This window comes from Cladophialophora yegresii (genome assembly GCF_000585515.1).
Source record: "Cladophialophora yegresii CBS 114405 chromosome Unknown aczIN-supercont1.2, whole genome shotgun sequence".
NCBI classification, from domain to species: domain Eukaryota; kingdom Fungi; phylum Ascomycota; class Eurotiomycetes; order Chaetothyriales; family Herpotrichiellaceae; genus Cladophialophora; species Cladophialophora yegresii.
Window position 1 is genome coordinate 562,135 of NW_006913046.1, and position 14,589 is coordinate 576,723.

Genomic DNA, 14,589 nt, shown 5'->3' on the forward strand with positions numbered 1-14,589 from the left:
TCGATTTCTAGCACAGGATCAATACCTGACGACGGCAACGAGCACGAGAATGGATGAAGCTCACACCTTTCCCGAAGACGGTGGTAGCGCCCGAGACTAAGTAAAGAGCGATCAGGGTGGGTGCCTAAGTTGCAGCACGACCATCAACAATATTGATCCACCATCAGGGGCTAGGATTTGCCGTAGTAGACCTTGAACCCATCGAAGCGACGACGGTTACCCACGTCCTGCCAGCTAAACCCGAGATGAGGTCGTGCACGGAGGCAATCTTCGCTCAACATCAATTATTCGAGATAGTCCCGGCCAGTCCCTCTGTCGTTCGAAAAAGCAGAAAGATATAGAGGCAGATTCGGAGATCGTTAAGGTAGAATCACTAAAGTGGCCAGATCTAGATCCCATCACGGGTAAGGTAATGTCCCCCTAAAGAAATTTTCTAATATGCGGAGAATCTACTAGGTAAGTACGCCTCTAAGACGTCTGAGATTCGATATCGGACCCGGCTCTTCTTTCACTTTGGAGGCCGGTGCGCTTTTTAACAGGTCGGGCAAGCCTTCTCCGCGATATGCCGTACGGATGTAACGGATTTCTCGACGACGGGAGCTCGCATTCGAGCGCTCGACCGGATTAACCTTGCTCACCTCGTTGAGCAGCGGGCACTTCTGGTGGCGTTGTAAGGAGAACGCGCTCGTCGATAGAAGCACGTCGGTAACCGGGGCAAACGTTAACCGGCTCGGGCCGCCCTACACGAGATGATGGCTTGCGTATACCCGGAGTTGGTAGTTAAAAGTCACGACTACACGAGCACGAAGAAGCGAGTGTAAAGGATGTTAGACGAAGGTCGTAATTGGTATATAGCGTATGAACGTTGCCCGAGCACACTGTGGATGTTTTATCCTAACATGTTAGAGAGAGCGTAAGTATTTCCTTTTCTTGATATGAGCGATATTGAATGGCTACAGCTTTCGACGGTTATCTAGCGATCTTGTATACGCATTCATTGACCTCCTCTATTAATATCGCGGTGATTTTCTCCGGCGCGTCGACGATTTGCTCGAGCAGCCAGTAGCCGAGTTTGTCGCCGGCAAACGTCCTGTACGGCCCACCCCCTTGGACAAGATGACAATGTCACAGATGAGAAGACAGCCAATGGACCCGGGCTTCTTCGTCAAGTCGGCTAATGGTGAGGAGTATGCGCTAACATGGCTGACTGGACGTCAGACATGTCCGTCCCGACACGACATGATTCGTGAATATGGCCAAGTAGGAAATGGTTGTTCTGCGGATTGTATTCAATAGCATGGCAAGATAGCAATGTTCAGTGGTGGCCATTGAGATGCCAGTAGAGGCTTCAATATGTGGCAGAAAGAAATAAAGGGGGCTGGTCATTCCCGCCTTTGAAAGGTGGGAACTTTGCTTCGTCTATCGCCCTTTGATGTCTTTGAGAACTCGATCATTAAGTTTTCGTCCACTTGCACGGCCCTCATCCTCGAGCTGAATCCACGCATCACCTTAGGGTCCAGTCTCGCTGCACACTGACTCTGAAATACTCCACACAAGACTCGGCCCATTAAGCCTTCCCCCCTGGAGCTACCTACTTCTGCCCATCCTAATCCAGTGAGGTATTCTTGCAAACTGAACAAATTCCCATGCAACGCGAAAGGATCATCCTTCATTCTCGTCAACACATCTAATCATGGCTCCGTCTCCATTCACACAAGCGAAAAGTCCCCGTTACGCGTCATGAGTGAGGCGTAGCTCCCTCCAATACACTATGGACGTCAGAGCACTCCCAGCCCCGATGCCGCTCTGCCAAACCGTATAGTCTTCCGTAGATATCGTGTCTCATGAGCTTGCTAGATACCGCATTCCGATGTGGGAATTACTTTGTGGGGGCAACGATGTCCAGTGGCCCGGTCTTGTTTGACGCGTTTGGAAACTCGGCGATTTCGACCTTGATTGGGGTGGACTTGACCTCGTGATTCATTTCTGCTGCAGGTTCAGCCTCGGCAGGCTTTAGTGAACTAGAGGTGCCCCAATGTTCATCAAGGTGGTCTTGGTTTGATTTGTGTTCATCTTGTTTACGCAGCTCGTCATCGTCAATGAACTTTGCCACGTCGATTGATCCTTCCTCAACCTCCTGAATTTGCAACATCAATTCAGCTGTAATGTATATCTCATACTTACCCAGAAAATGGATGATCTCTCGCCAGAAAGCTTTGAGGCGACCGCGTCTGTCGTAAGGATTGGCACGCTGCATCCAAGACGACCAAGACTGGACGACCCGGTCTGCGGTACTGACGCCAATCTTGAACCATTCGATATGAGATTGGCTATGAAAATTGCACCATCTCATCTCGTACCAACACCTTAACAACTCGAAATGAGTCAAACGCTCAACCCGTTCCGGGTGGCGAGCGTGATGGCGGAGTCGCAGGAGAGGAAGGCCATGGCCGCACTCAGCTAACTCATCCAAACGATGGCTGATGGGTCGGCTAGTGTATCCAATCTTGAGCATTCCCCGGAAGGCCTGGTCCGCGTAAGTGAAGCTGTACACGGACCCTATTGCGTTCTCCGAAGGATCGATCGTCGATAAAAGGGTCGAGACCAAAGTCTCCCCTTCCCAAACTGGATGTTTTTCGAACACCACTGGCCGTGGGAGATGTTGAGTGGGCTCATTGTGGAGCACTTGGTCGGAAGACAGGAGTTTTGTTTGAGAACGGCCGGAACCACAAGTTAGAGACGCCATTTTCTCTAGCTTAGTAGTTTGCACTACCTCGGGGATCGTGACAGATAAGGTCTGCCTTATCTCGCTCTGCCACCGAACCGCCAGACCCTCTGCCAGCCTGGTGCCCCAGATTTTGTTGCGATGATGATGTGTGCAGCAGCAGCGTTCGGCTATTTCAGCTAATGACTGAAGCGACCTTTCCTTGAAAGGGTTCCCCTGGCAGAGCTTTGTCGCGAGCTGGAGGACCAAGTCTCTCTCATTCTCCTGAATGCCAACTCTGCAACATCTCTCTTCGTTTGGCAAATACCAAATGCATCGACACCTTTCCTGTGCGAGCCTAGAGCAGGTCTCAGCAAAAGTGGGAAATTGATGCACGACAGGCAAGGTTGTCACTTGTCGATATGAGCGAGGCATGAAGATGGTGGTCGTCGCGGTGCGATCGATGGTTTGGGATATAGCTTCGAGGCGACTCGCTTCCGATTACGATCAGGCTGGTGTTCGTAAACAGGTACCAACCTGGCGACTTCGAGGAGGCAATAGGAATCTCAATATTGTACCGAGGGCGCAGATTCAAAACCAGTGAAGCAGAAACTTTACTGTAATAACGCACAATCAGGGTGAACGTCGAAGCTTGCGGGTGCAGGCAAGGTGGGTGTGCGGCTGTACCTTAGATGGCGATATAACAGCTTCCATCAGTTGCTGCCTCCGCAACATGTGATAACGACAGACTTTGGGCGCCTTGGCCTGCGGTAAGACTGCAGTCTTATGCATGCTTCGTCTCTGCCACCAGACAATGAGTGGTTCGAAGATCGTAGCCCTCGAAGAGCAGCGCTTCGCTGGACCAATCACCCAAGTTGTCACGGTTTCATTCTGTAGGGTCCTGATGACTTGTCAGATTCCGCTGCCTGACTACACGTCGCATCTGATCTCTTCCGTCCACCTTCACTTTTCATACATCGTCGAGCACCCAAAATGTCGCGGCAGAATCAGGCCCTGATCAACGTCAAGGAAAGTGAATACGTCTGCATTTCATGTGATGAGCGTGAATTTGACTCCGAACTACCGTTGCTCCAGCATTGTCAAAACGCGCGCTGTCACAAAGGTGAATGGTGCGACAGGTGCCAATGGCTGTTTATCTCTGCACAATCCTGCGAACAATCAAACCGTGACTCGCAAAATTATTGGGTCTGTTCGAAATACGGCGTCGACGAAACTGAAGAAAGCAATCTTCGCACTCACATGGAAACGAAGCATTCCTTCTGCTACGACTGTCAAGCAAGTTTTGCTGATATATCGGAACATCGCATCCTGCGGCACAATCGATGCTCCATATGTAACGAGGAATTCGAGAATGAAAATCAATTTCTAAGAATATGCTTGCGGGAAAGGAATATCGGAGCGAGACATGCTTAACTAACGCTCGTGAAGCACGCGAAGTTCTATGCGCCTCGTTAAGAGAAGTGCTATGGCTGCGAACGTAAATTCAACAGCCCCTCCGGCATCCTCATCCACCTCGAGTCGATGACCTGTGATTCAGAGGTTGCCCGAGTCGATATTGATCGATGGGCTTTCAACTGCCACTAACGCTACCTATACACCAACAGCTGGGACGATGAGCTCAGATACCGATGTCCCAGCTGTGATGAGAGCTTCCCAAAAGTCAGTGGATTGCGTCAGCATATTGAGACCGCGGCATGCGGTGCAGGTTATGGTGGCATTCTAGAGAAATTGAGGAGGTACATTAAGCAGCAGGTTCAAAATGTGTTGGAATGATAACGTAAATGAGGCAGGTCAACTGCTCAATGACTCCATCGGTATAGTACCAGTCAACACCTCCTGTGAGCCCGTCCGTCTGAGACTGAATTTGACGTAAGCTGAATCTGGGCTGGGTGGCCAATACGCCTACTTACAGGGGCTTCCAGCCTGCGGGTGCACCTCACACTGAATTCTATATATATTCGCACTCGTGGGCAGCCTTATATTGCTAGGGGTCCGCCGTTAGTCCCCCGGTGGTCGCAGCCTGGCGCAAGTATCCCATCGTTTCCTGTGGCATGCTATGGGCCTGGGAATCTTTCAGATTATGCATGGGAAGCTTGAACAGGGTCTGGAAACCTGTGTATTGGCTCCCAATAGTTATCCTTCACCCCAGGAACTGTTCTGGCTTCCATGTACGCCGAATTGATTCTCAAGGTGCTCAAGACCTGCCCATCGCTTTATATGATGACGGAAGATTAGGGATATTCCAAGAACGAGGAATGGGAGTCCTAGTGGTGGATGTGGAATGTCCCAATCAGGCGCAGCGATATGCAATAAGGGTTGGATCATACAACCAGAGGATCAAAATGGAAAGGTGAAACCGGCACGCCGTGACTGGACCCCAAGCCGTCCCAAGCCGTCCCTAAGTCAGACCACCGTGTAATCCACAACCGCGTACTGCAACAGCCCCGCATTTACGCGTCAAATCGCGTTCTTAATAACCCTCTCTCTTTCATATCACACCAGCACACTACAAACCTCTCTTATCTTGTTTATACTTGGCTAGCATGCCCTCCTATACCGAAGAAACCCTTCAGGAGGCAATCCGGGCCTTCTAGCGCGGCGATTACCCCTCGATTCGATCTGCAGCGATAGTATACCGCGTTAACTTAAGTATTATAAGTTATCGACTAAAAGGAGGCTAAACTCGATAATTAGTAAGAGAAGACTAATAGCTACTATCCTCTATATACGAGGATCTTCTTATTTAATAGATTATCGATCTTAATTACACTAGCGCCCCTTTAACCTTCTCTTAAGTACGCGAGTTTACTAGCCTTATCTTAAAGACCTCGGATAGCCTAACTTTAGTCGGTATAAACTAGGTAACACGCTTTCTTAATTATTATTTAGAAATAAAATTAAAGGTGGGAAGAAAGATTAAGTATCTACACGTTGAAAATACTAGTCTAGATACCTGTCAGGAACGCCTAGATGGGCTTAGCGCTCTAGGCCTATATAGCTTGCTCCTCGCATGCGAACCCTCCTCGTTCCGCATGCTTTGAGTCTTCGTCGATAGCTAGATAGATATTAGCTTATACACCCCTTTTTACATCTCGAGTACCGCCATTCCTGACAATACCCTTTAAACCTTCTTTACCCTTTTCCGCGCTATTATTACTCGTTATTAGATTAAACTAGCTAATATATAGAACTTTAATAAATCCGGACTAGCTATAGAGGTCTATACTAACTAAAGAGTTATTAGTATACCTAATAAGAGATATTTATATTATAAGACGCTTAAAAATCGTAACTAGGTTATTATAATTAAGGCTTACTTAGCGAAGGGTCGTTTTATTAATTCGCTAGTGCTTTTTAAAGGTAAAGACCTTTAGTTAATATAGTTCCCGTATAACTTACCCTTAAATTAGCACTATAAGTATATTAAGAACGCCTTTATAATAAATATAGTTAAGTTAAGCTAGTTATAAGAGATCTTCCTCCCTTAAACCGTAAATAGTATAGCACTTTAATTACTTCTTTATGTTACGAACCGGCCTTCATGCGGCCTGCCGGGCCTGGCACAGAAGGGAAGGTCAAGCGAGGAAGTCAGCCTCGCTGGCAAGGCTGACTCGGGTCACGTGATACCCTAAAAAGGAAATAAGCCGTTGCATATGTTGTATCGTTGCAGGGCATGGGGCCGCAACGGAAGCAACCATGCAACGCCTAGACTTTCCTAGATAGGAAAACTACCTGTGTATATAGTCACAGCTAGATACACTTCTATAGGAGGTGTAGTCAACTTCAGTTAACATTGCGCTCAAGGAGATACAGTATAAGTGCTGTATCCCGTCTGACGATCTGTTCGACATTGACCTCTGCTCTACCCCCGATACTCAAGAACCCCGAGGGTTACCTGTGTGCTCACGTGTCCTTATACACGCTGCGCGGAGGCAATTCTTAACACTTTAACTACCTCTTGACGGTATTATTGGACAATGTCGAAACTCGTTCGATCCCCCTCGCCGACAGGATCCGTCCGATCCTCGGCACCCAACCCAACTCCAGGACCTTCGTTATATAGCATTACTTAGGCAACAGGAGGATAAGGTAATAAGGACTATTATAAGGTTGATGCGTATTATGGAGACTGTACTAAGCTAGGTATATTTATTGCTTAACTTACGGCCTTCTTTAAGCTTCAACACACTAAGTACCCAACCTATAAGGACAAGGTCTTATACGCCGCTCTTAATATAAAGGGACTAGCGTTTTACTGGTTTAAACCTGTTATAATGGACTACCTAACCTCGCTAGACGGATAGAAGGAGGATGAGACTAAGGAGATCTTTAGGAGTTTTCTAACATTCATCGCTAAGCTTAAATAGATCTTTAGTACTCCTAGAGAGGAATAAGCAGCATCCTAAAGGATTTATTAAATTAAATAAACGGGATCCGTAGCGTAATACTTCGCCCTCTTTAAGCGGCTTTAAGTAAAGCTGGACTGGGAGGATAATGCGTTCGCGGTAGTATTCTATAATGGGTTAAAGGACAACATTAAATATGAACTAGGAGTTAAACGACCGACCGACTACTACGAGTTAGTCGACAGAGCCATTAAGATTAATAACTGGTTGTTTAAACGACGGCTGGATAAGTAAGGCTATCGAGGAAAAGCCGGGACTATATACTACTCAGGTAGAAGTGGGTATAGAAGGCAGTCCACTTATTAGCCGTAAGGGGATCCTATAGACCTGGACATGATAACGACTCGGACCTCACGTTATAAAGGAGGGTTCAAACGTTCAGGAGGACATGGAAGGAATAACGAGAAAGAGAGACGTAGACGCGAGAACCTATACTACACTTGCGGAAAAGCCGGATATCGTGTACGAGATTGTAAGTAAACGGCTCACGGACTGTATATAATAATAAGCGACGATATAGCCGGTATAAGAGAAATAAAGGCCGACACTCTTATTAGGGTTATAGTAGTCGCCGAGGACTAGGACTAGATAGTATAGAAGGGCTACTAGAATTCGGATATATAGGGCGTAGGTGAGCTAGGGAAGAAGGAGTTCTAATAACGAGGAACCGATCCTAATGAGGCAGGTTAAGCCTTAGATAAAGAAGCATATTAATAATAAGAAAAACCGATTAATTACGCAGCTGGATTTAAGTATCTAGACGCTGCGTACGAATATATAAAACTATCTTAGACTGCTTATTACGACGACTCTTACACCATCTACCTTTTCGAAAAGGAAGGAGCTAGATGGTTCCCTTAGAGGAAGAAGTCGAAGAATCGAAGGAGCAAGAAGAGTCGGGAATTTCAGGAGATTCTCGCTTAGGATGGGGACTTGCATAACGAACCGGGATTCTGGATGATAAATGCCTAGAACGACGATAAACTACGGTTTATAGTTACTAAATATACAGTAGAAAGGATCTAACTTATTACGCTATACTAGAAAAGTAAGGGTTATAACCCTAGCTATTAGGAAGGAACCTAGTGTACTTATATAGTGTTTAATGTAAACTAAGAAAGGGAAAAGACGCTATATATCCTGACGTTCCTAATCTGTTATAATGTAGAATGTAAAGAAACTAGGATGTATTTCTATTAAGGAAGTGATAAACGAATCGAACTTATCGAGATACCCGATACTAGCCTTAGAATGATGGGTACGGAAGAAGCCCTAGAAGAATAGAAACCGGACTAAAGGATCGAGTCCGAGGACGACGATGACGGCATACCGATGACAGACTAGAACGACTAAGTAAATCGAACAGCGGTCGTGCTGAGATGGTCGCTATACCATCTTATAATTATTACTAACCGGTGGTATAAGGAGTTATACTAACAGGACGATTATAAGGAAGAAACTCAACATTACCACCTTATATTCGATCTCGAAATAGAACCACGAAAGTATATAAAGAAGATCTAGTTTAGTTACTGTATAAATCCGGACTGTGAAGATAAAGAGAACTTTTATATACACTAAAGTGTATAGCTAACCACGGTACGGATTAAGCAACCCCCGGAGTAATTAGAACAGATCCTAGAAAGGCGCCGATAAGGAAATAGCATCAATATGATAGTAGAAACACTAGGCACTGTGGAAACTATAGTCGATGAGCGAGGCAACAACGAATATATTGCGGAATATTTTGCATGCTGCGACACTACTTATAAGCACTACTACACGGCACATACACACTTATTCAACATTAACCCGGAATACCTATATACAGCTATACCATTACATATATATAATAAGATAATATAACGAAACCTGATGTGTAAACGATAAGAATGTATATAGAGACGATATCTACACCTCTATTTCCCTAAGTAAGAACTTAATATAGTTACGGGACTGTTATATAACCCGGATATAGTTAAAGCCGTTGTGGATGAACGATTTACCGTAGACTATATCGCCGAATACTTTACGTGTAGCGATTATAGCTATAAATATAAAGAAGAAGCGCACCTTCACATCTATAATATTGACCTAGATTACAGCGACATCGCGCTGACACCAGATTAACACAGTTTATTACTAAACTGCGAGAATGGAGATTGTTAATAGGACCTATGGCCCCACCGACACCTACCAAAAAACTTATAGGCACTGACCTGAAGAGGCTAGATCAGTTACTAAAGTTGCCTCAGACAACCACTGGATTATACCTAATCCTGTCAGATATCCGGAAAGAGCATCTCGTCTTTAAGGCACAGCTCGCTGGAGTTAATATTAGGGTTATGATCGACAGTAGCGCTAATGGTAACTATACTAGTAGAGAAATTACTGAACGACTAGCCAGGTATTAACGGAAGAAACCACTACTCTATACCCTGTTAATGGCTGATGGTAGGACGGCTAGGATAGTATAAGAAGAGCTTCGAAATATAGCCTTTATAATCGGATAACATAAAGAGACGATTACCCTCGACATCACTAAGATCCTAACGTACGATATCGTGTTAGGTATAATATAGCTTTATAACTATAACCCCTATATCGATTAGCAAAAAAGGAAAATCATATTCTCGTTATACAGTACGAATAAGAAAAAGGGAGATCGATCACCTCTAAAGGCCCCTATCGAGGAAAGAGCGATAATGGTGCGACTGTAGGGAAGAAATACACTAGCTGGCTCTAGTGTTATAGAGATTCCCCCGGAATATAAAGACTTTAAAGATATCTTTAAAGAGCGCGAGGGATTGGCGGCGCTACCGGAACACAAGCCATAGGATCACGAAATACTAATCTAGGAGGGCAAGGAGCCCCGATACACCGGATAGCTAAAAAGGCTATTCTAAAAGGAAGAGGAATTCCTTAAGGATTACGTGGAAAAACTTGAGGCTAAGGGCTTTATACGTAAATTAATATCGCTCATCTCTTATAGAGTGCTTTTCGCATCTAAAAAGGATGGAGGACTACGCCCTTACATCGACTTCCGACTACTTAACGAGATCACGATTAAAAACAGATACTCGCTTCCACGAATTAATAATATATAAGATCGACTCCTTAGAGCTAAATACTTCTCGGCGCTCGATATTAGGGACGCCTACTACCGAGTACGAATAAAGAAAGGAGAGGAATGGAAAACGGCTTTCAAAACTAGATGGGGACTCTAGGAGTATTAGGTAATGCCTTTTAGACTAACTAATGCCCCCGCCTTATTTTAAAGCTTGATTAACGACACGTTAAAGGACTTCTTAGACGACTTCGTGGTAATATACCTCGACAACGTCCTAATCTTCTCGAAAACGTATAAAGAATATGTGGAATATGTATAAAAGGTACTACGACGATTATAGGAGAAATAGCTCCCGATTAAACTCAGTAAATGCGAGTTCTATAAAGATAGTATAGCTTTCCTAGGCTATATAGTATTAACTAGGGGACTATAACTAGACTTAAAGAAGGTCGAGGTAGTACGAGACTGGCTCGAACTAACTAACGTTAAAGAAGTATAAGCAGTACTTAGATTTATGAACTACTACCGAAAGTTTATTAAAGACTTCTTAAAGATAGTAGCACCTTTATCAGTACTAATAAAGAAGGATACTACGTATAACTTTAACTAAGATTATAGGAGAGCTTTTAAGGACATTAAGGACCGACTTATATTAGCACTTATCTTAATAATCTTCGATCTAAATAAAGAAGTTATACTTAAAATAGATGCATCGGACTATACCATCGAAGCCTACCTTATGTAAAAGGATGACGACGGACAAGCGAGACCGATCGCATACTACTCTAGAAAGATGACTAGACTAGAAACAAATTACGATATATACGATAAAGAACTACTAGTGATAGTCGAAGCACTACGCGAATAGAGAGTTTACCTTAAAGGACCTAAGTACCCTGTACAGATTTACTCGGACCATAAAAACTTACTATACTGGACGACCACGAAGCAGTTAACTAGACGATAGGTACGATGGGCCGAAACGCTCTCGGTATACTGGTTTAAGATAAACTATATGCGCGGGACAGAGAATGGAAGGGCAGACGCCCTAAGCAGAAGACTAGACTATAAGGAAAACTTACACCTAAAACCGGCCGCTATCCTTAAGTGGGAAGATAACTAACTCATATACCGAACATTACTTACGGATACGCTGGTAATTATGGACGTCGAGCTTATTAATAAATAAAAGAAAGAAATCATTAAAGGACGACACGAGGATAAGTCAGCAGGATATCTAGGGGTGAATAAGACTATTAAACTAGTCACGAGGGACTTCACCTAGAGGGGACTAAGGAAAGATGTCGAAGAGCACATTAGGGAATGCGATATATATGTAAAAGCGAAATATGCACGATATAGGCTATACGGGCTACTATAAACAGCAGAACTTAAGGACGAGTTATAGGCCCGAATCGCACTAGACTTTATCGTTAAACTACTATAGTCTAAAGAGCCACTTATAAGGACGGACTACGATAGTATTATCGTAATCACGGATACACTTACAAAATACGCTCACTTCATACCCTAGAAGGAATCAAGCATAGTAGAGGAACTAGTATACGCTTTCACGAAGACAATCGTTGCGCAACACGGAACACTAAAGGAAATTATATCCGACAGGGACAAGCTATTCACGTCGCAGTTTTAGCAATCACTAATAGATCTAACGGGAACACACTAAAAACTATCCACGGCATATTATCTACAGATAGACGGATAAATAGAACGGATTAACTAAACACTTAAACAGTACCTACGTTGCTACGTCAACTATTAATAAAACAATTAAGTGGAACTGCTACTAATCGTATAGTTCGTATATAACAACTTAAAGACTATAACGGGAATATTACCATTCTACGTAAACTACGGAAAACACCTAAACATTGAAAAAGACGTAAGAGGACTACAACTAATAGCGGAAAAAGCGAAAATCTCGGTTGAGAAGTTATAATTACTGTATAAAATGATGAAATTAGAACTACATAAAATATTATAAAAAGTAATAAAACACGCGAACAAGAAAAGATCTAAGGGACCAGATTTTCAGGAAGGGGAGAAAGTCTATATCCTACGAAAAAACATTAAAATATAAAGACTAAGTAATAAGCTGGATTATACTAAGATCGGACTATATAAAATTAAAAAGAAACTGGGACTAGTAATATTTAAGATAGAATTGCTAGCGGGTATAAATATCTACCCAGTATTCTACAAATCACTACTTAAAAAAGCACCCTAAAACGCTACGCCAGGACCAGTCCTAATCCACGAGGAAACATAAGAGCCACTGTACGACGTGGAACGAATCGTGGACCACTGAGGAACTAAACGCCGATAATAATACCTAATTAAATGGTTAGGGTATAAGGATAGTGAAAATACGTGGGAACCTAAGGAAAACCTACCTACGGACCTCATTAAACAATACTACCAGAATAGGGGTATGAGAAGCTAGCCAGCCGCTGGCTAGCTGCTACCTTCGAAATTTAGGATCTCATTCCAGTCGACTGACTCGGTTAGGGGCGTATCCTGCTAGACGAAGTTGAGCTCGGCTAGAGCCACCTTAGCCCGGGCTAGTGCCTTATTAAAGGCACTTAGCGCTATTATCTCTCGTTTTAATATATTACTAGACACCTCGTCTAGCTTCGTAATGGAGTCCTGTAAGGAGGAGTCTTCCTCCTCTACCTCGGCCATCTCACACTCCAACGCCGCTAGGGATCGGCGGGCATCCACTAATGTTTTTCGAAGACGCGCGATCTCGCGCCTCTTGGCCCTTGACTTGGCCGATAGTTGTTTCTTTTGCTCTCCTATCTTCCGGAGTTCCTCCACGGAAAATGTTCCGTTATACTCTCTCTAATGCCGAAGACACGCCGCGTACTTTACACTCTACTCCCTTAAGTAGAAACACACTTCATTATAGTTTATATACTCGGTATAAGATACTATAGCTTCGGTCTTTTTAATAAATTCGATATAATTAGCGATCTCATTTTAACGCTGCTGCTAGGGAACGATAGGTTTAGAAGACTTAGGAGGTTTAGGGTTCGACTTATACACCCTAAAGGCCTATATGGTTAGCTATAAGAGAAGAGGAGATAATAGACAATAACAGAGGAGGGCTGTAGCCTACCTTAAGTACGTTACGGACAACGAACAGGCTAAGGAGGGGAGAGTGTTACGAACCGGCCTTCATGCGGCCTGCCGGGCCTGGCACAGAAGGGAAGGTCAAGCGAGGAAGTTAGCCTCGCTGGTAAGGCTGACTCGGGTTACGTGATACCCTAAAAAGGAAATAAGCCGTTGCATATGTTGCATCGTTACAGAGCATGGGGCCGCAACGGAGGCAACTATACAACGCCCAGACTTTCCTAGATAGGAAAACTACCTGTGTATATAGTCACAGCTAGATACACTTCTATAGGAGGTATAGTCAACTTCAGTTAACATTACGCTCAAGGAGATACAGTACAAGTGCTGTGTCCCGTCTGACGATCTGTTCGACATTGACCTCTGCTCTACCCCCGATACTCAAGAACCCCGAGGGTTACCTGTGTGCTCACGTGTCCTCATACACGCTGCGCGGAGGCAATTCTTAACACTTTATAATAACTATAACTCTTATATTACTATTATATTTATATTTAAGTGCTTTACTTATAATATTTAGCTACTTTATATACCTTTATACTTATCGTATATCCTTTAACCTCTTAATATTAGTGTTTTTTTAGTCCTTAAAAGCAACTATTATAAAAGTATTACTAATATTTTAAGATTCGTTAAAACTACACTCGTATAACGCCTTAAGTTTATCGAATTTTATAAGATAGCTAAAGCGATAACTCTAACGCCTTAATATATAAAAGGTAAATAGAAAGGTACTAGTCTATACTTATATAACCCTTATAAAGTCCTTTAATTATTATAGCTAGTATAAACCCTTAAAACCCTTATTATAGCACTATAAATACTACGATCTTATAAGCGTAAACTATTTAAAGAGGTTTATATAGTAACGCCGCGTAACGAGCGTTATTTATAAGTATAAGCGATCGGCCTTATCTCGGATATTACAGCTTAAAAAGGCACTCGGTTATTTATATATAAAGCTGCTAATAAGATTAACTAGCTTTTATTATAATCAGCGTAATAAACCCTCTAAATTTAGTAATTATCGGTTTAAGTTACTTAAAAGACCATTACTAAGCGTACACGAGTTAACATTAACTCGAATAAGTCCTTTGCTTTAATCGTTAAGATAAAAAAGGCGTAAGACCGTGCTATCGCGCGCTAAGAGGAGTAGAAGAGGATCGATAGAGATAAAGAGGCCCGTTTAACCTCTAAGAGGTGCTAACAGACCGAGTTCATAAGCCTCTGTAACG

The 14,589-nt window shown here is 43.5% G+C and overlaps 2 protein-coding genes across 2 annotated transcripts; one reads left to right on the plus strand and one right to left on the minus strand.

The window, feature by feature from the left end:
* Positions 1 to 1,879: 1,879 nt before the first annotated feature.
* On the minus strand, positions 1,880 to 2,448 carry A1O7_02125 (uncharacterized protein; the record flags this gene model as incomplete). The annotated part of the gene is made up of 2 exons (XM_007756160.1): positions 1,880 to 2,330; positions 2,399 to 2,448. 2 exons carry the CDS (start codon positions 2,446 to 2,448, stop codon positions 1,880 to 1,882), a joined length of 501 nt encoding a protein of 166 aa, XP_007754350.1.
* A 1,249-nt stretch (positions 2,449 to 3,697) lies between these two features.
* A1O7_02126 (uncharacterized protein) lies at positions 3,698 to 4,489 on the plus strand. The gene is made up of 2 exons (XM_007756161.1): positions 3,698 to 4,058; positions 4,182 to 4,489. The coding sequence occupies exons 1-2, from the start codon at positions 3,762 to 3,764 to the stop codon at positions 4,248 to 4,250; spliced, it is 366 nt and encodes a 121-aa protein (XP_007754351.1). The 5' UTR covers positions 3,698 to 3,761; the 3' UTR covers positions 4,251 to 4,489.
* The last annotated feature ends 10,100 nt before the right edge of the window (positions 4,490 to 14,589 follow it).